At 62.7% G+C, this 14,342-nt stretch overlaps 3 protein-coding genes across 3 annotated transcripts; 2 read left to right on the top strand and 1 right to left on the bottom strand.

Moving 5' to 3' along the window:
• Nucleotides 1-606: 606 nt before the first annotated feature.
• On the top strand, nt 607-1,887 carry BXZ73DRAFT_50778 (uncharacterized protein; the record flags this gene model as incomplete). Its single annotated transcript, XM_048020503.1, has 7 exons — nt 607-676; nt 740-855; nt 930-1,091; nt 1,169-1,247; nt 1,321-1,452; nt 1,512-1,613; nt 1,682-1,887. Coding segments are annotated over 7 exons (867 nt in total), but the record flags the coding sequence as incomplete, so codon positions are not given.
• Nucleotides 1,888-5,114: 3,227 nt separating this feature from the next.
• BXZ73DRAFT_91337 (SNF2 chromatin remodeling protein) lies at nt 5,115-12,078 on the bottom strand (the record flags this gene model as incomplete). The annotated part of the gene is made up of 23 exons (XM_048025939.1): nt 5,115-5,230; nt 5,342-5,534; nt 5,576-5,612; nt 5,679-6,152; nt 6,203-6,593; nt 6,643-7,209; nt 7,264-7,626; nt 7,680-7,997; nt 8,049-8,451; nt 8,505-9,140; nt 9,194-9,542; nt 9,755-9,809; nt 9,859-9,910; nt 9,931-9,953; nt 9,977-10,038; nt 10,095-10,213; nt 10,242-10,295; nt 10,339-10,428; nt 10,484-10,599; nt 10,656-10,960; nt 11,019-11,758; nt 11,814-12,015; nt 12,068-12,078. The coding sequence occupies 23 exons, from the start codon at nt 12,076-12,078 to the stop codon at nt 5,115-5,117; spliced, it is 5,676 nt and encodes a 1,891-aa protein (XP_047875446.1).
• Nucleotides 12,079-13,271: 1,193 nt separating this feature from the next.
• BXZ73DRAFT_6505 (uncharacterized protein) lies at nt 13,272-14,324 on the top strand (the record flags this gene model as incomplete). The annotated part of the gene is made up of 3 exons (XM_048021770.1): nt 13,272-14,102; nt 14,156-14,177; nt 14,236-14,324. Coding segments are annotated over 3 exons (942 nt in total), but the record flags the coding sequence as incomplete, so codon positions are not given.
• Nucleotides 14,325-14,342: the final 18 nt, after the last annotated feature.

Here is a 14,342-nt window from a genome sequence, read left to right as displayed (position 1 = left end):
TGATGGGTGGAGAACGCATGTGTACGGACCCATCAAGGAATTGTAAGTAGATGTTGTAGAATGCTGGAGACCGCGATCAACGTTTAAGCTCGAGTTGAGCGAGCGGCGTGGGCAGCGCACGGCCTCGGCCCGGGGCTTCTAGGTCGCCCGCCAGTCGTCCTTAGCGACGTCTTCCGTCTGGAAGGTGCGCGAGAGCTCGAGCACGCGGCGCCCCGCCCGCTGCGCGAACTTCGAAGCCCGGGGCGGAGCGCTAGAGAGGTCAGACGACGGATGAAAGCTTTCTTCTGCTTTCTCGAGCTCCCTCTCCCTCCCCCTCATCCTCCCCCGCTCAGCTCCTCGTCCCCGGAGGGCCCCCCGATGCCGCGCACCCCGTTTCACTAGCCTCGCGTGCCCCCACCCCCGCCGACCGCGACCAGGTCCTGCGTGCGCACCCTTCCCTCTCCTCGCTTCCGCACTCGCAAGTCCTCGCCTGCGCACTCGCAAACGACCGCACTCGCCCCGAACGCCCTGCTCCGCGACCACCGCTCACGAGCCCACGCCTCCCTCCCCGCGCGCGCGAGCCGCCGCCCGTCTCGCTCGTTCTCCTCCCCCCTCCCCGCCCTTCCCGCAATGCCTTCCGACATCTCCTTCGTCAACGCACACCTCGTCGGCCTCCTCGCGAACACCTTCGCAACCGGTCCGTCTCTCTCTCCCTCTCTTCGTAGCTCGCGCCGCGCGCGTCCTCACCGCGCCACTCAAGGATTTTACGTGGCCTACGTGCCCCAATCCGTCTCCATTCTCTGGAGCAAATGGCGCGCCGGGCTGTCGGGCTGGCTCCCATTCGCGTGTGGCATCATCTTCGTCCTCGCTCTCGCCGTGCGTCCTCCTCTTCCCCTTCCGCTGTCGGGGCGAGTCGGTGCGCGCGCTAACCCCGGCGTTCGCGCACGCAGGACTGGTGGTCGGAGCTCGTCCTGGGCTACAACGCCTTCGGGCTCCGGGACGGCGAGCAGCTCGCGAACCCCGCCAAGGCGCTCGCCAACATCTCCGCCCCCGTCACGCTCACCAAGGGCGTCTTCACCGCGATGCTCGCCATGTTCTCGGACCTCATCATCGTGCGTCGCCTCTCCGTCTCTTCGCGCCCCGAGGTCGCGCGCGCCGGTCGTCGGAGGGGCTGATCTGCGCCGCGCAGGTCTACCGCGCGCTCATCGTGTGGAACTACAACCTGTACGTCGCCTTCGTCGCGATCGGCTTGCTCCTCGCGTCCTACGGTGCGTCCGCCCGACGTTCGCTCGACTCCGCCGGTAGCTGACGGCGCCGTGTGTGTGTGTGCGCTTCGTGCAGCCCTCGGCATCTGGTCGGTGTGGACCCAGTTCCAGACGGGGATCAGGACGGTGGGCGTGCTCGTGGCGGAGGTGTCCGTGCGCGTCAAGTACTTCTTCATCGTCACCTTCGTGCTCAACGCGCTCTGCGCCGGTCCGTACACGTCCTCTCCCTCCCCATCCCCGTCCCCTCCGCTCACGCGCGCGCCGCAGGCCTGATCGCGTACAAGATCTGGTCCGTCACGCGCATGACCGGCAAGCACATCCGCGACGAGAGCCCCGTGTCGCGGATCATGGAGATCGTCATCGAGAGCGGTGCGGACCCCGTTTTCCCAGACCCGCCGCCGGACGCGCAGCTGACCGTCCCGCCGCCCGCCCGCCAGCCGCGCTCTACTGCGCGAACCTGCTCGCGCTCATCGTCTCGAACATCGTCGCCTCGAACGTCTTCTTCATCTTCCTCCAGCCGGTGCGTCCCCCGCCTCGCCTGCGCCTCTGCGTCTCCCGCGCTGACCTCCTCCCCGTCCCCGCCCCGCAGCTCCCAGCGGTCAACGTGAGCCCCGCTCGCTCCTCGCCCTCCCCTCCACGCTGACCCCCCTCCGCACAGGCGATCGTGTTCACGATGCTCGTCGTGCGCACGAGCCGCGTCGAGTCGAGCCGCGGCACGAACTCGACGATGCTCTCGACGCACATCGGCTTCGCGTCGACGGACTCCGCCCGCGGCGCGACGAGCACGTTCGCGCGCCGCAGCCGCCGCCCGCACGAGACGCCGATCGCGCTCGAGCGGCTCGCGGCCGCGCACACGGCGCGCGCGCGACGCGCCTCTCCGACGACGCGCCCGAGCGGGACGGGAAGGGGGGCGTGTAGGCCGTGCGCCGTGTCGTGTCGCGCTGTGTGTGGGTTTGAGACGGAGACGGCGGGCGAGTTGTGTGTGTGTGTGCTTTTGAGATTTGAGGACGGCGTGTACGTGCGCGTTGCCCGTCGTAATGCGTACGGACAGGTCACGGATTGTTATACCAGCCGCATGTATTACTAGTACTGCTTGCTTGCTTGCCCCGCAGTGGGCAGCGTAGACGTTCGCTGCAGCCCTTCGCGCCCGCGTCTCGCGTGATCGGCGGTCGAAGGTAGCGCGATCAAGACGGCACTGCACTCTGTCGATCTCCCGGTATGTACTATGCAAATTCGGAGGGCGCGCCGAGCGGGACGACGTGCTTACTCAGTGGACAAGTTCAGTGCCCGGTCGGTATTTGGTGCCATCGGCTGGTGGAGGCGTATGTGCCTCAGCCCGTTTTCGGGCATTGGTCGGCGACTGTAGCATGTCAATGGGAATGGGAGTGCACAGGACTCCAAGTAGTACTACGAACTGACAGTTACACATGGGTATGCCGTACTTGGATTGCACAGTGGGTGGTAGTGATCGGGTAAGCGCCCTAGTGTTGTTGAGGGGGGCGTCTAACTTGCTCTCTTCTACCATCATCATCGTGGTCACCGGCTTACACTTGTCCTCGCACGACCACCATTCCCCATGCAGAGTATTCTCCTCCGCGTGGAAATACAGTGAGTATTCTTGGCCCCAAACGCATGTCGGTCAATCACACCGACTGCGGACGTGCTATTTCAGGCGGAGCTGGCCAGTAGAACCACCAGACTCCTTTGTGCGTCTTCTCCGGCCCTACAACATCCGCGCACCCATACAATGTGACACCGGCGTATGGCCGCAAGTATTTCTATCAAGATAGCCGTAGCCGCGTATACGTTGCCGGACACGGGTCGCTTGACCTATCTTGAGGTGCCTCCAAGCAACCTCCAAGCATCCACCTTACCACCCCCGTTGTTCTCATGTGGCAGCTTCCCCCGCCGCCCATGTCGGCTGATGGTACAAGCCACGGAGGTACGTACTCTGTGACAGCTGGATTACTCCCGGTCCACATCGGCCTCACTCACCTCTTCCACTCTCCCCTCCAATCGATCCGTCCACCACCCTCGGAACGGCATGCACCGTCCCCACGCCCGGCCCCCGGCAACCACACCGCTCCCAGGCGCACCGACCGCCTCGAGCCCCGGGCCAGCGCGCCCGTTCGCACGTCCCCTGCGCGAGCTCTGCGGACGGACTGGTCCCGGCTGCCACGGCCCCATGCGCCTGTGAGCGAACGGCCAACGACGCTGAATAGACGTCGTGCTTCCACCACGCTCGCACGCGCCCGAAGCGCCCTTCGCCCCCTCGGGCACGCATCCGAGCCCCGGGAGAGGTCGAGGACGCAGGCAGTCCACCGGCCTGGAGGGCGGTAAAGGAGCCGGGGCCCGCCTCCCACCACCGAGCCCCCGCTGTCGGGGACGAACGGCGCGCACGGCTGGCGTCATTCTCGGCGTGCGTGTGTGCGCTGCGGGCGGGGGGCAGGGGAGGGGCGACATGGGACGGACGGCTGGGGGCTTTATTCGCGCCGGGTGAGAAGCGGCTGCATATGATAGAGTCGCTCCACCACGGTGGGTATGTCGTATGCCCCGCCCGCCTTTCCTCTCCCCTCCCCTCCTCGTCTCGCACTCCCCTGGTGTCCGCAGCTGAGCAGCAATTGGGTGGCAGCGAAGACTGACTGAGATCGAGGAGCGCACCGACCCCTGTGAGTACGAATTCAACGCTGTGGGTGCGACCCTCTGAAGCCTCTGCGTAGTCGACCAGGACCCTCCTCTCTGAGCCATCCACACCCGTCCATACTCCACAATGCGCCTCCCGAGGCTCATCACCCTCCACGCCCTCTTCCTCGTCCTCCTCCTCGACTTCGCCTCGCGCGCAGGGGCGGCACCGAGCCGAGGACGACGGCGACGCCTCCACACCCACCTCCACCTCCACCTCCACGGCCTCCGCGGCCTCCGCGAGCGCCACGCCTTCACCTTCGCCCCCGAGCAACGCGACGACCTGCACCGGCGCCACCCTCCGCTGGTCCGCACCCAGCGGCGGCGCGAACGCGAGCGCGAACCTCACCCTCGCCGTCACCAACGACCGCGCCGCGACCGGCCCAACGACCGCCGCCGCGCCGCTCGTCTCCCAGACGCTGACGACGACCGCGCGCGCGGCGGACGGCGCGTTCGCGTGGGCGCAGGTGCGCGTGCCCCCGGGCACGTACGTCGCCCTCGCCTCCGGCGGCGCCGTCTCCGCCCGCTCCGCGCCCTTCACCGTCCTCGCCGGCGCGGACACCTCCTGCGTCCTCTCCGCCTCGGACCCCTCCTCCTTTTCCTCCTCCTCCTCCTCGGGCGCGACGGCCCGACGGCCCCGGCGGGGGACAGCGCGCCGCCGCCGCAGAAGAAGCTGAGCGCGGGCGTGCTGGGGGGCGTCGTCGCCGGCACCGTCGTCGTCGTCGTCGCCCTCGTCCTCGTCTTCACCTTCCCGCACTACTGGAAGGACCGGCTCGGCCCGAGCGGCGGCCGGGGCGCGCGGCGGCCGGGTGGGCCGTACCATCTCTTCTAGCGCGCGGGCCGCGGCCGCTCACCGTTTCCTCGCTCGCGCACGCGCGGGGCGGGTCCACAGGTGTGATGCGGTGGTAGTCTCGCTCTTGTCGTCGTCGTGGCCGTGCGTGGCCGCTGTCATGTCAGTACGCTGTTACCGTCATCCGTACCGAGTTTCGTTTTTGCTCACGCATACCCAATGAACATGTTGGGACATTCGTGTAAACTCCCCCACCCCGTCTTTTGATGGGCGCGGAATCGCAGCCGGCCGGGTCGGATTATACTGTATTATACAACTGTTCGGGGCGTACGGCTACAGGAATACACAGTGATCTACCAGTTGGTCTACCGAATCCATGTGGGGGCCGAGCAGCGGAATCATGAGATGGCGAGGTCCGAGAGCGATGCGACGAGACGATAAAGATACGGTTCACGATGTTGCCGGGGTCGGCGGGGGGCTGCTACTACTTCGCGCCCCCCGTTCTCCGGGTATCCTACGAAAGCGAAGGCGAAGGCGAAAAAGGGGTGGAGAATGGGGCGCAAGGTCGAGGGCAGTAATAGAAGTCAGCGCGGAACAGAAACACGAGGCGTGGGGCGCAGGGCACGTTCAGCGGCCGATGGACCCATGAAGCTCTTCAGGTCGAGCTCCTGGTACTCCTCCTCGGGCGGGAGGTCCTCGAGCCCGCGGAGGACGTTCTTGTGGCCGAGGCTCGCGCCGCCGGCGTCCTTGTCCTTCTTCTTCGCGGCCGCGGCCGCGTCCTCCTGCTCGGACGTGCGCTTGAACAGGTCGAGCACGAGCTCGGTGTCCATCGACGCGAGCCCCGATTCTGCTGGGTGACGACCGAGTTGGCGATGTTGAGCTTGAAGCGCTGCAAGCTGGCGTCGCGGGGGAAACGGAGGGTCAGCGTCGCGCATACACGAGAAAACGAGCGGGGAGCGCACCCCATGATCTTCTCCTCGAGGGTGCCCTTGGTGATGAGCCGGTAGACGTTGACGACCTTCTTCTGCCCGATGCGGTGCGCGCGGTCCATCGCCTGCAGGTCCTTCATCGGGTTCCAGTCGTGCTCGACGAAGATGACGGTGTCCGCGCCGGTGAGCGTGAGCCCGAGCCCGCCGACGTGCGTCGTGAGCAGGAGGCAGTCGATCGACGGGTCCGCGTTGAACGTCTGGACGACGGCGTGCCGCTTGTTCGCGTCCGTCGTGCCGTCGAGGCGCATGTACGTCACCGAGGGCATGTGCTGCTTGAAGAGGTCGGTCTCGATGATGTCCAGCATCTGCTTCATCTGGCAGAAGATGAGCACGCGGTGCTGCGAGAACGCGCCCGAGCCCGTGCCCTCGTCGTCGACGAGCTCCGACTTGGACGTGTCCCCCGTCGCGCCCGGGGCGAGCCCGATCCCGCAGTCGATGAGCAGTTGCCTGTCAAGAGGTTAGAAGGACAACGGAGATGACCTCATCGTGCCACTCACCGAAGCGCTTGCAGCTTGGGCGCATGATGAATATCGCTGAGGGCGCCTGCAGAGGAGCCCGTGCTCGCCTTGGCGAGCGCGTCCTTGATCGCCTCCTTGTCGGTTTTGAGCACGAGCGCCGGATGATTGCAGAGCTTGCGCAGGTACTGGAGCGACTGGAAGACGTGCTGCTGCTCACCGTCCTTCTCCTTCGTGGAGCGCACGACGTCCTCCGCCTCCATCTTGGCGCGAGACTTCGAGAAGTCGTCGTAGAGGAACTTCTGGAGGTCTGAGAGCTCGCAGTAATAGTCCTGGATGATCTTCGGAGGCAGGTCATGTAGCACGTCTTCTTTGAGGCGACGGAGCAGGAAGGGTAGGACCTGCTTGTGGAGGGCCTCGAGAGCCAACGCAGCTGGATGCGATGTGAGTCTCTGCATCATTCGGCGCACAAAGGAACTCACCAGCTTCACCGGTCTTCGCCTTGCCGTCCCTGTTAGAAAGAATCGGCTTGCTGAACCTCTCGTTGAACGACGACTCCGTGCCAAGGAACCCAGGCATGAGGAAGTCGAACAGACTCCACAGCTCCAGGACGTTGTTCTGAATCGGGGTGCCCGACAGGATGAGGCGGTGAACGGCCTTGACCTGCTTGACGGCCTTCGTCAGCTTCGTCTTGGCGTTCTTGATGATGTGACCCTCATCGAGGATGCAGTAGTGCCAGTGAATGTCCTGCAGGCTTGAGATGTCGTTCCGGACCACCTCGTACGAGGTGATGACGACGTCGTAGGTCTTGAGCTTCGGCAGGAGCTTGTACCGCTCGCGCGAGTTTCCGGTGTACAGCACCGGACGGAGGTTCTCGGTGTATTTGAGGATCTCGTAGTACCAATGGCCAGTCAGCGTTGGCGGGCAGACGATGAGCGACGGAAGGTGCTTGGAGTCGGGGGACTTGGACTGCTTGTACTTCTGCGCGCGCTCGTGGTGCTTGCTGGCTAGAATGCAAATGGACTGAAGTGTCTTCCCGAGACCCATATCTACACGAAAGGCATCAGCATCTGCTCACACAACGGGATGGTGGTGCAACGAACCGTCACAGAGAATGCCGTGCAGCTGGTACTTGGCGAGGAAGGCGAGCCAGTTGACGCCCTCCTGCTGATACTTGCGCAGCTCGGCTTGGATCGTGACCGGGATCTTGTACTGCTCCACCTTGCTGCCGTCGAGAAGTTGCATGAGGAATTGACGCTCTTGCTCCCTGCGCTTGAGCAGGTCCTCAGGGAAATTCGGAGGATCGGGGAGGCCGGCCTCAAGCGGTACCATCTTCACCAGCGACGCGAAGGTGTTCGTCGCCGTTGAACGGACGTCATCGTCTGGGTCACTCATGCGTCCCAGGACAGGGACGACCATGAAGATGACGTAGGGAAGCGCCTTGATGTCCAGCTTCTGCACGATGTCTATGATCCATAGTTGAGCATATCATCGCAGACGGATGCACTGCGACACTCACGATAGATGAGCTCAATGGCGCCCTGACGGTTGGACAGCTCCTCAGTGTCGCCAAGGAAGGGCACAACCTTCTCGATCACGTAACGCATCGCGTCGCACGTGAGCACGTCGCAGATCGTCGCAAAGCAGCGCGCAGCCGACTGGCGGACGATCGCGAAGCGGCTCCGGAGGGCGAGGACGACATGCGGGAAGAGCTCGGTGAAGTTGTGCGAGAGGTCGGCATGGAAGGTGGGCACAACGGCCTCGAACACGCTGAGCGAGTCGATGACGTCCTGTCCGTGGCGCTTCTCGATCTGCTCGTCCATCTTGGACACAGAGTCTGCGCACGGAAATTAAGGATCCATATGTATGAAGGCGGGAGAAGACGCACCTGTGGAGCATGCACTCAGAAGCCCACCGGCCATAGATTGCCACATCTTCGGGACCGCTTCGAGCAGCTTAGGGCCGAACTTCTCGGACAGCTTCTCGAACGCGAGCCTGGCGCCTCTCCGCGACAAACGGGCCTTCGCCGGGTCCTCTGCGCTCTTGGCATCCTTGCCATTGCTTGCTTCTGCCGCTGCCGCCGCCGGAGACTTGGAGAAAGAGAGGACCCCGGAGAGCACCTTACGGTGGTAGAGGAACGTCGGAGTCTGCTCAACGTCTTGACAGAGGAACGTGCACAAGTTCTTGACGATCTTGTCTGGCGGCTGTGAAAGATCGCGCCGGACGCAGAACTCAACGAACGCAGCGACGGCGGAGGCCGAATGCGTCTGCAGCGAGAGATTCTCCTCGTTCTACCAACAGTGCATCAGCGACAACATTCGCCCAGCCAGCGAAGGAAGCAAACCTTGATGCTGTTCATGATGCCCTTGACGATCGGGCTGACCTTGTCCGGCGTCCCGCGGAACGCGACGAACGCCGCCGCGAACGCCGCCGCGACGCGCACGTCGTACTGCCCCTTGACCTCGATATAGCGCTCGATGCTCGACACGACCTTGAGCCGCTTGTCCTTGATGATCGCGACCTCGCGCTTCTTCGTGCGCCCGAGGCTCTCCTTGAGCCGGTCGAACATGCGCCCGACGGCCTGCTGCGCGGTGTCGATCGTGAAGCAGCCGTCGCGCGTGCCCGTCACGTCGATCTCCGTCCCGAGCTGCGGGATCGCGGTCTGCGGCAGCTTGCAGTCGTACGCGAAGCTCTGGAGGAGGTTGTAGCACTCGCCGTGGATGCGCGCGAGCGCGAACGCCTGCTCGTGGTACGCCGCGGGCGGGTCCGCCTGCAGCCACGCGAGCGTCTTCTGCGCGAGGTCGGCCGCGAGCGGGGAGGCGTCGATGAGGAGGGGCGCGTCGGGCCCGGCGCGGGCGTCGTAGGTGCGCGCCCAGTATTCGGATATGATCGCGGCGAGGAACTTTTGGAGCATGCTGGTGGAGTCGACGTAGTGCACGAGGATGGGCCGGAAGGTGTCGTCTATGGGGGGCGACTTGTCCTATCAAGACGGGTGTGAGAACAAGGTATGTGGAAAGTGCGATATATGCTCACGCTGGATGGCCAATAGGCTATGATGTACGCCAGGGCGGAGGAGGCCGCGAGCCTGGCTTGAATCACCACTTCGATTGGGACCAGAGAGAGATCTTGCGTGAGCATATTCTTGTCGACATTGTGTCGTTCCGATGGGCCGCCGTTCTTCGCATCAACGTTCGCATCATAGAAAGTCGACGAGTCGAGAGGCAAGCCCAGGGGGGTCATCAGGACCGCGTACCACTCGAGTAGCACTGGTTGCGTGACCGACTCCTCCATCCAACCGGATTGCACGCTCATCGTATCGAGGACGTGTTTCCATGTCGTCAATGTCGCCTCGCGGATGTCGCAGCGTTCTTCAACGAAGGTTCTGGAAGAGCAGGCGCAGGAACGGAACACCGATCCAGCCGCGTGGAAGCGACTCGACTAACATGAATGTGTGAAGGGTGTTAACGACTGCGAGCCGGACATTCGCATCGTGTGTCGGAAGAAGGGGAACAGGGTCGGTGCGAGGACCGTGATGGTTGTCTGCAGGGAAGGGAGCCGTGAGTCTAGGGCCTGTAAGCGCCAAAAGGCACTCACGACCGTGCCTCGTCGGCAATGATCTCGATGACTTCGCTATATGCTACCAATTGACCTGTAGGGCGATTCAGAATAAAACAGTACGATCTAGACGAGCAACGCACCCAGAAGGTCCATGACAGCACCAACACTAGAGCTCAGGTCGTCTTTCATACCCTCAGGCAGCTCCACAACACGGCCAACACTCGGCTGAGTTCTTCTGGTAGTCGTTTAACCAGGTACGACGCGACCGGCAGTAGCATGACGCGGCTACCGAACGCACGTCGTCGTCGCGATCCCCGAGGCTGATAACCGACGCGAGTTAGCCGTGCATCAAAGTCGAGGGAGGGGCTAGACGGACCCTAGAACGGCGGCATCGACGACACCCCGCAACACCTCTTTGCCGTCATCGACATCCATCGCGGAATCTCCTTCGGGTACGTCTAGGCTCACAAGGTCACTGCGGACGGCGACCTCGTACTTGATGCCCAATAGCCGCATGGCGGACCTCCCATACGTGACTGCGGTCGCCATGTTTGATGGTCAGCTTGCCGTTGGTAGGCTTGATGTGACTGGGAATCCTGGCGTATCATCTGCAGCAGGACATTATGCACACGAAGTACGGATCTTCGAGGCATGTGAAGGAGGAGGGAGGCCATCGTTTGCGAGACAGTTTCGCGAACGGGGGCGATGACCTGAGCGCACACATGAGCCTCGACAGCAACTAGAAAGCGCATACAGTGGGCTTACTTGGTCAGACACGAAGTCTCCGAAGCGGTCAAGCACGAAAATGCACAAAAATTTGACAGCGAGGTCGTTGCACCACTTCTCGTGGGCAAGGAGGTTCTCATCCCATGAGGAATCGGCTGGAGGTTTTGCTCTATTAGCGCTGCGACAGCTCCGGTAATGCGACGTCGCCGACCTTTCATGCCACCAAACTTTCCCTGAAGCTTGAGCACCTCTCTGAGAGCCATCGCGGCGCCATGGCGGACTTCCCAGGCGGCGCTGAAAAGGTCGACCTCAAGCAGCTTCACGAGGCCATCCCAGATCCAAGTCCCGGGCTCAACTTCAAGCGCCTTCGACTTGCTCTCAAGTTTAGGGGCGATGGCACCTCCCTTTGTGGGATCAATGGCGACACGGTCCTGTGCAGAGCCTTCTGTGGGCGACTTTGGGCTGCTTCCGCGCTGTTTGGCAGAAGAAGTCTCGTCTGTCGAGACCAGGCGCGCTCTGCGTACGCAATGATATGTCAGCAACTATATTCCAGCGTCGAACCCAAACCACATACTTCGTGGGACCCGCAGCCGCAGCCTGAAACTTGGCTCCAGAACCTTGTGTGGGTGGAGGTGCGCCGACGACGGCGGCGTTGCCCGGCTTGCGTTTGCGTTTTAGCCTATTGCGTTCGCGCGCGGAAAGGGCGGAGGTATCCTCGGGGGCGGTGGTTGTCGCAGGAGAAGGCGCAGCGACCGGGGTTGAGGACTTCGACCTGTCGAGAAGACTCGGGTCCGTTTTGACCTTGATATCGACAAGCTCCTCTATGGGTGAGCTCAGAGGCGGGTTGTCCTCGGCTTTGACCTCAACCCTGACTTCGGTCTTGATAGACATTGGGGCCGGCACCAGCTGCGGCTGCGGCTGCGCCATCTCGACGTCGGCGTCGGGCTCGTCAGCGGCGAGCTCCTTGTCGATGTCCATATCGTCAGCGCCGCCGAAGCTGTCGAGGAAGTCTAGGCCCAGGCGGCCCATGGCCTCCTTGCGCGCCTTCTTGACCTCGGTCGAGTTGGCGAGGATGCCGGTAGGTTTGGTGAACTCCTTGCCGGAGGAGGCGAGAAGCAACGTGCCCTTTTCCATAAGCTCGCGGACGGAGAAAGGGGGGAATTCGGGAGCGGGTTGAGTGGTCGACGCGCCGTAAGGGTTAGTTTGTGCGTCAGCATAGGGTATCCACAAAGGGACTAGTGTGAAGATGTGTGAGAGTGCGGTGGCGGCGGCCGAGCGGGTTTCGTGGGAGCGTGAGTGGAGGTATGGGAGGATCTGGAGGCGCACGTTAGCGCATTCAGTAAGCTCGATCGAATGTTGGAAAACGCACTCGAGCCATGACAGCCATAAGCTCAGCCCAGCCGGCGGGGTCGCCGACGGGAACATGGTGGCGGGTAGTCTTGACATCGTCTTCGGCGAGGGAAACGTCGGTGATGACGCTCTTTGCAGCGAGCTGTGCCAATTGTTTGGCGGCGGTGGTGCGGACAGAGGCAGAGGAGCCGGTGTCGAGGAGGAGGAGGAGCCGGTCCAATCTAGGCGCGACAGTCAGGAGAAGGGCGTCAGGGCTGGCCACGAAGCGCTCACCTCGACGTCATGGTACGACCGGCCCGAGTCTCCGCGCTCTGATGAAGATCGCAGGGGTTTACGGGGACGTTCTCACGCCCGCGGCCACGCACAGTGTCCCTTATAACGTCTCCGGTGACCGAAATTTGACGCTGTCACGTGTGACATGCCACCCCTCACGCGCTTCGACTGTCCGCTTGAACTCTCAATCCGTCGCGGCTGCCCTCTTTGCCTGTTGACGTTCACCGCGCCCCGGCTACTCCTGCGCGAGCACTGCTTTTACTGTGTGCATCCTTTCTTCGTCTACGGAAGGATTGCGCGCGAGAGGATCCGGCGATGCGCTGGCAGGCAACGTCACGGCGTTACGTGCTCGATCATGCTTCGCTAGATGGGCGCCAGATTAGGGCCTCGCGCATCACAGGTCCGACCGGTCGACTTGACTGATCTCTCTCTTCCCCCATCCACATTGAAAGCCTTTTGGCGTACGCCAACTCCTTGCCAGCCTGCTGCCGTCTTGCGTGCCTTTCTATCTACCTGCCGTCAATATCAAGCTGCGTATACTCAGTACAAGGCTTTGCCACCCACTATCGCGGTATCTTCGAAGTTCGACCCCTTTCGTTTGCAGCCACCGTGCCTGTCCTGTCCCATAGTGAGTCTCTTGCATGTTCAAGGCCATTTTCGAATACCTATCTATGCGCCCTTTCAGCCCGCTCTGTTCGCGTACAGTCGAATCCGCATGACGTTCTCTATGCTCGCAGACTTCGCAAAAATAGTGGATACTCTCGTTGATGGCTTGACGGATGACCAGTGTCATGGAACTCAAGGTTAGTCTATCGTTGAGATAGTGCTTGGTGCTTGAGGAGGCCAGAGTTGGCTATGACTGTGCAACCGCAAGCGAACGCTCGCGTGACATTCTTAGCCGGTTCAATCGAGTTCTCACGAGTCTATCCTATTACGGTCCATGGCAACAACGTGGACGACACCGGAAGCATGTCACCTTCACCCTAAGGACTCTGACCTCCACGGAGCCGGGCGGTCTGTTCGTACCTGCTCCGGTCATCGTGCATGACCGACTGATTTGCCTTTCGCAGAGATGTTGCCATGTGGCCGGAGCCATGTTGACGCCCTGATACACGCTTCAAGAACTTTGGCCAAGGCACGGTCTGAAGAAAGAGCCGACGTCAAGAGCGCACTGCTGAACCTCACTCAGGAGGCCCACGAGAAGATGCCAGTGACGCGGAATGCAGAAGGACGTGCATGGCGGCGGTGCTACACAGATGCGTCCGTGATTCTCGCGTACGCTGACGTTCTTGATTGCTCTTCCGGCGGCGACACAAAGTTTGCGCTGTCGGCCATATCGTATCTCGACCACGCCATTGTCATCGCCGGCGCACCAGGGGATGGGCGCATGGACTGCATCCAAACTCTCATCAAGCGCATACAGTCGGATTGCCTCCGGTATACCGCCCCTCCGTCTTCGTCCTGGTCCTCAGACGCACCTCGCGCCGCGCCCCCGCCCGTCCCACCGCTCTCAAGCGCCGCCCAAGCCGTCCTTCGTCTGCCGAAGCCACCGTCTCTCGCCACGTTCGGGTCGCGCTTTTCTCAACGCCCCTTCGTCCTCCCTGGGTTCCTGCGCGACACCGGCTGGCCCGCGCTGGACTCGCGCCCGTGGCGCTCGCGCGCGTATCTGGGCGCTGTTGCGGGCCCAGGGCGCGTCGTGCCCATCGAAGTGGGGAACGACTACCGCGCGGACGAGTGGACGCAGAAGATGATGCCGTGGGACGCCTTCCTTGGGGCGCTCCAACTTGACGGGGACCGAGAAGGCACGGACATGGACGCCAATGTGGGTACGGGCGCGGAGGTGCTGTATCTGGCGCAACACAACCTCTTCGCGCAGTTCCCGGCGCTGCTGGACGACGTCGTGGTCCCGGACTACGTGTATGCGGATATGGAACCGCCAAAGGATTGCCCGCAGTACATGCCGCCCGCGAATGACGAACAACTCATCTTGAACGCATGGCTCGGGCCGAAGGGAGCCGTGTCGCCCGCTCACACGGTGCGTTGTTCCGTGCTGTCGCGAGGAACCGAATGCTGACAGCGAACGCGTAGGATCCGTTTTTCAACTTCTTCGGTGTGTGAGGTGGACAGACACAGCTATGTCGGATCCGCGATGTTGATGTCTGTCATAGCGCAGGTTGTCGGGAGGAAGACAGTGTGGCTGGCTCCGCCGTCGGCAACTTCGGGAATGTATCCGTACGCCCCGGGTGGAGTCGTGGCGGTCGTGCCGAGTCCCGTA

Source organism: Epithele typhae (genome assembly GCF_022376455.1).
Source record: "Epithele typhae strain CBS 203.58 chromosome Unknown BXZ73scaffold_43, whole genome shotgun sequence".
NCBI classification, from domain to species: Eukaryota; Fungi; Basidiomycota; class Agaricomycetes; order Polyporales; family Epitheliaceae; genus Epithele; species Epithele typhae.
Note: the sequence above shows the minus strand (reverse complement) of the source record. Positions and strands in the feature narration are given on the sequence as shown.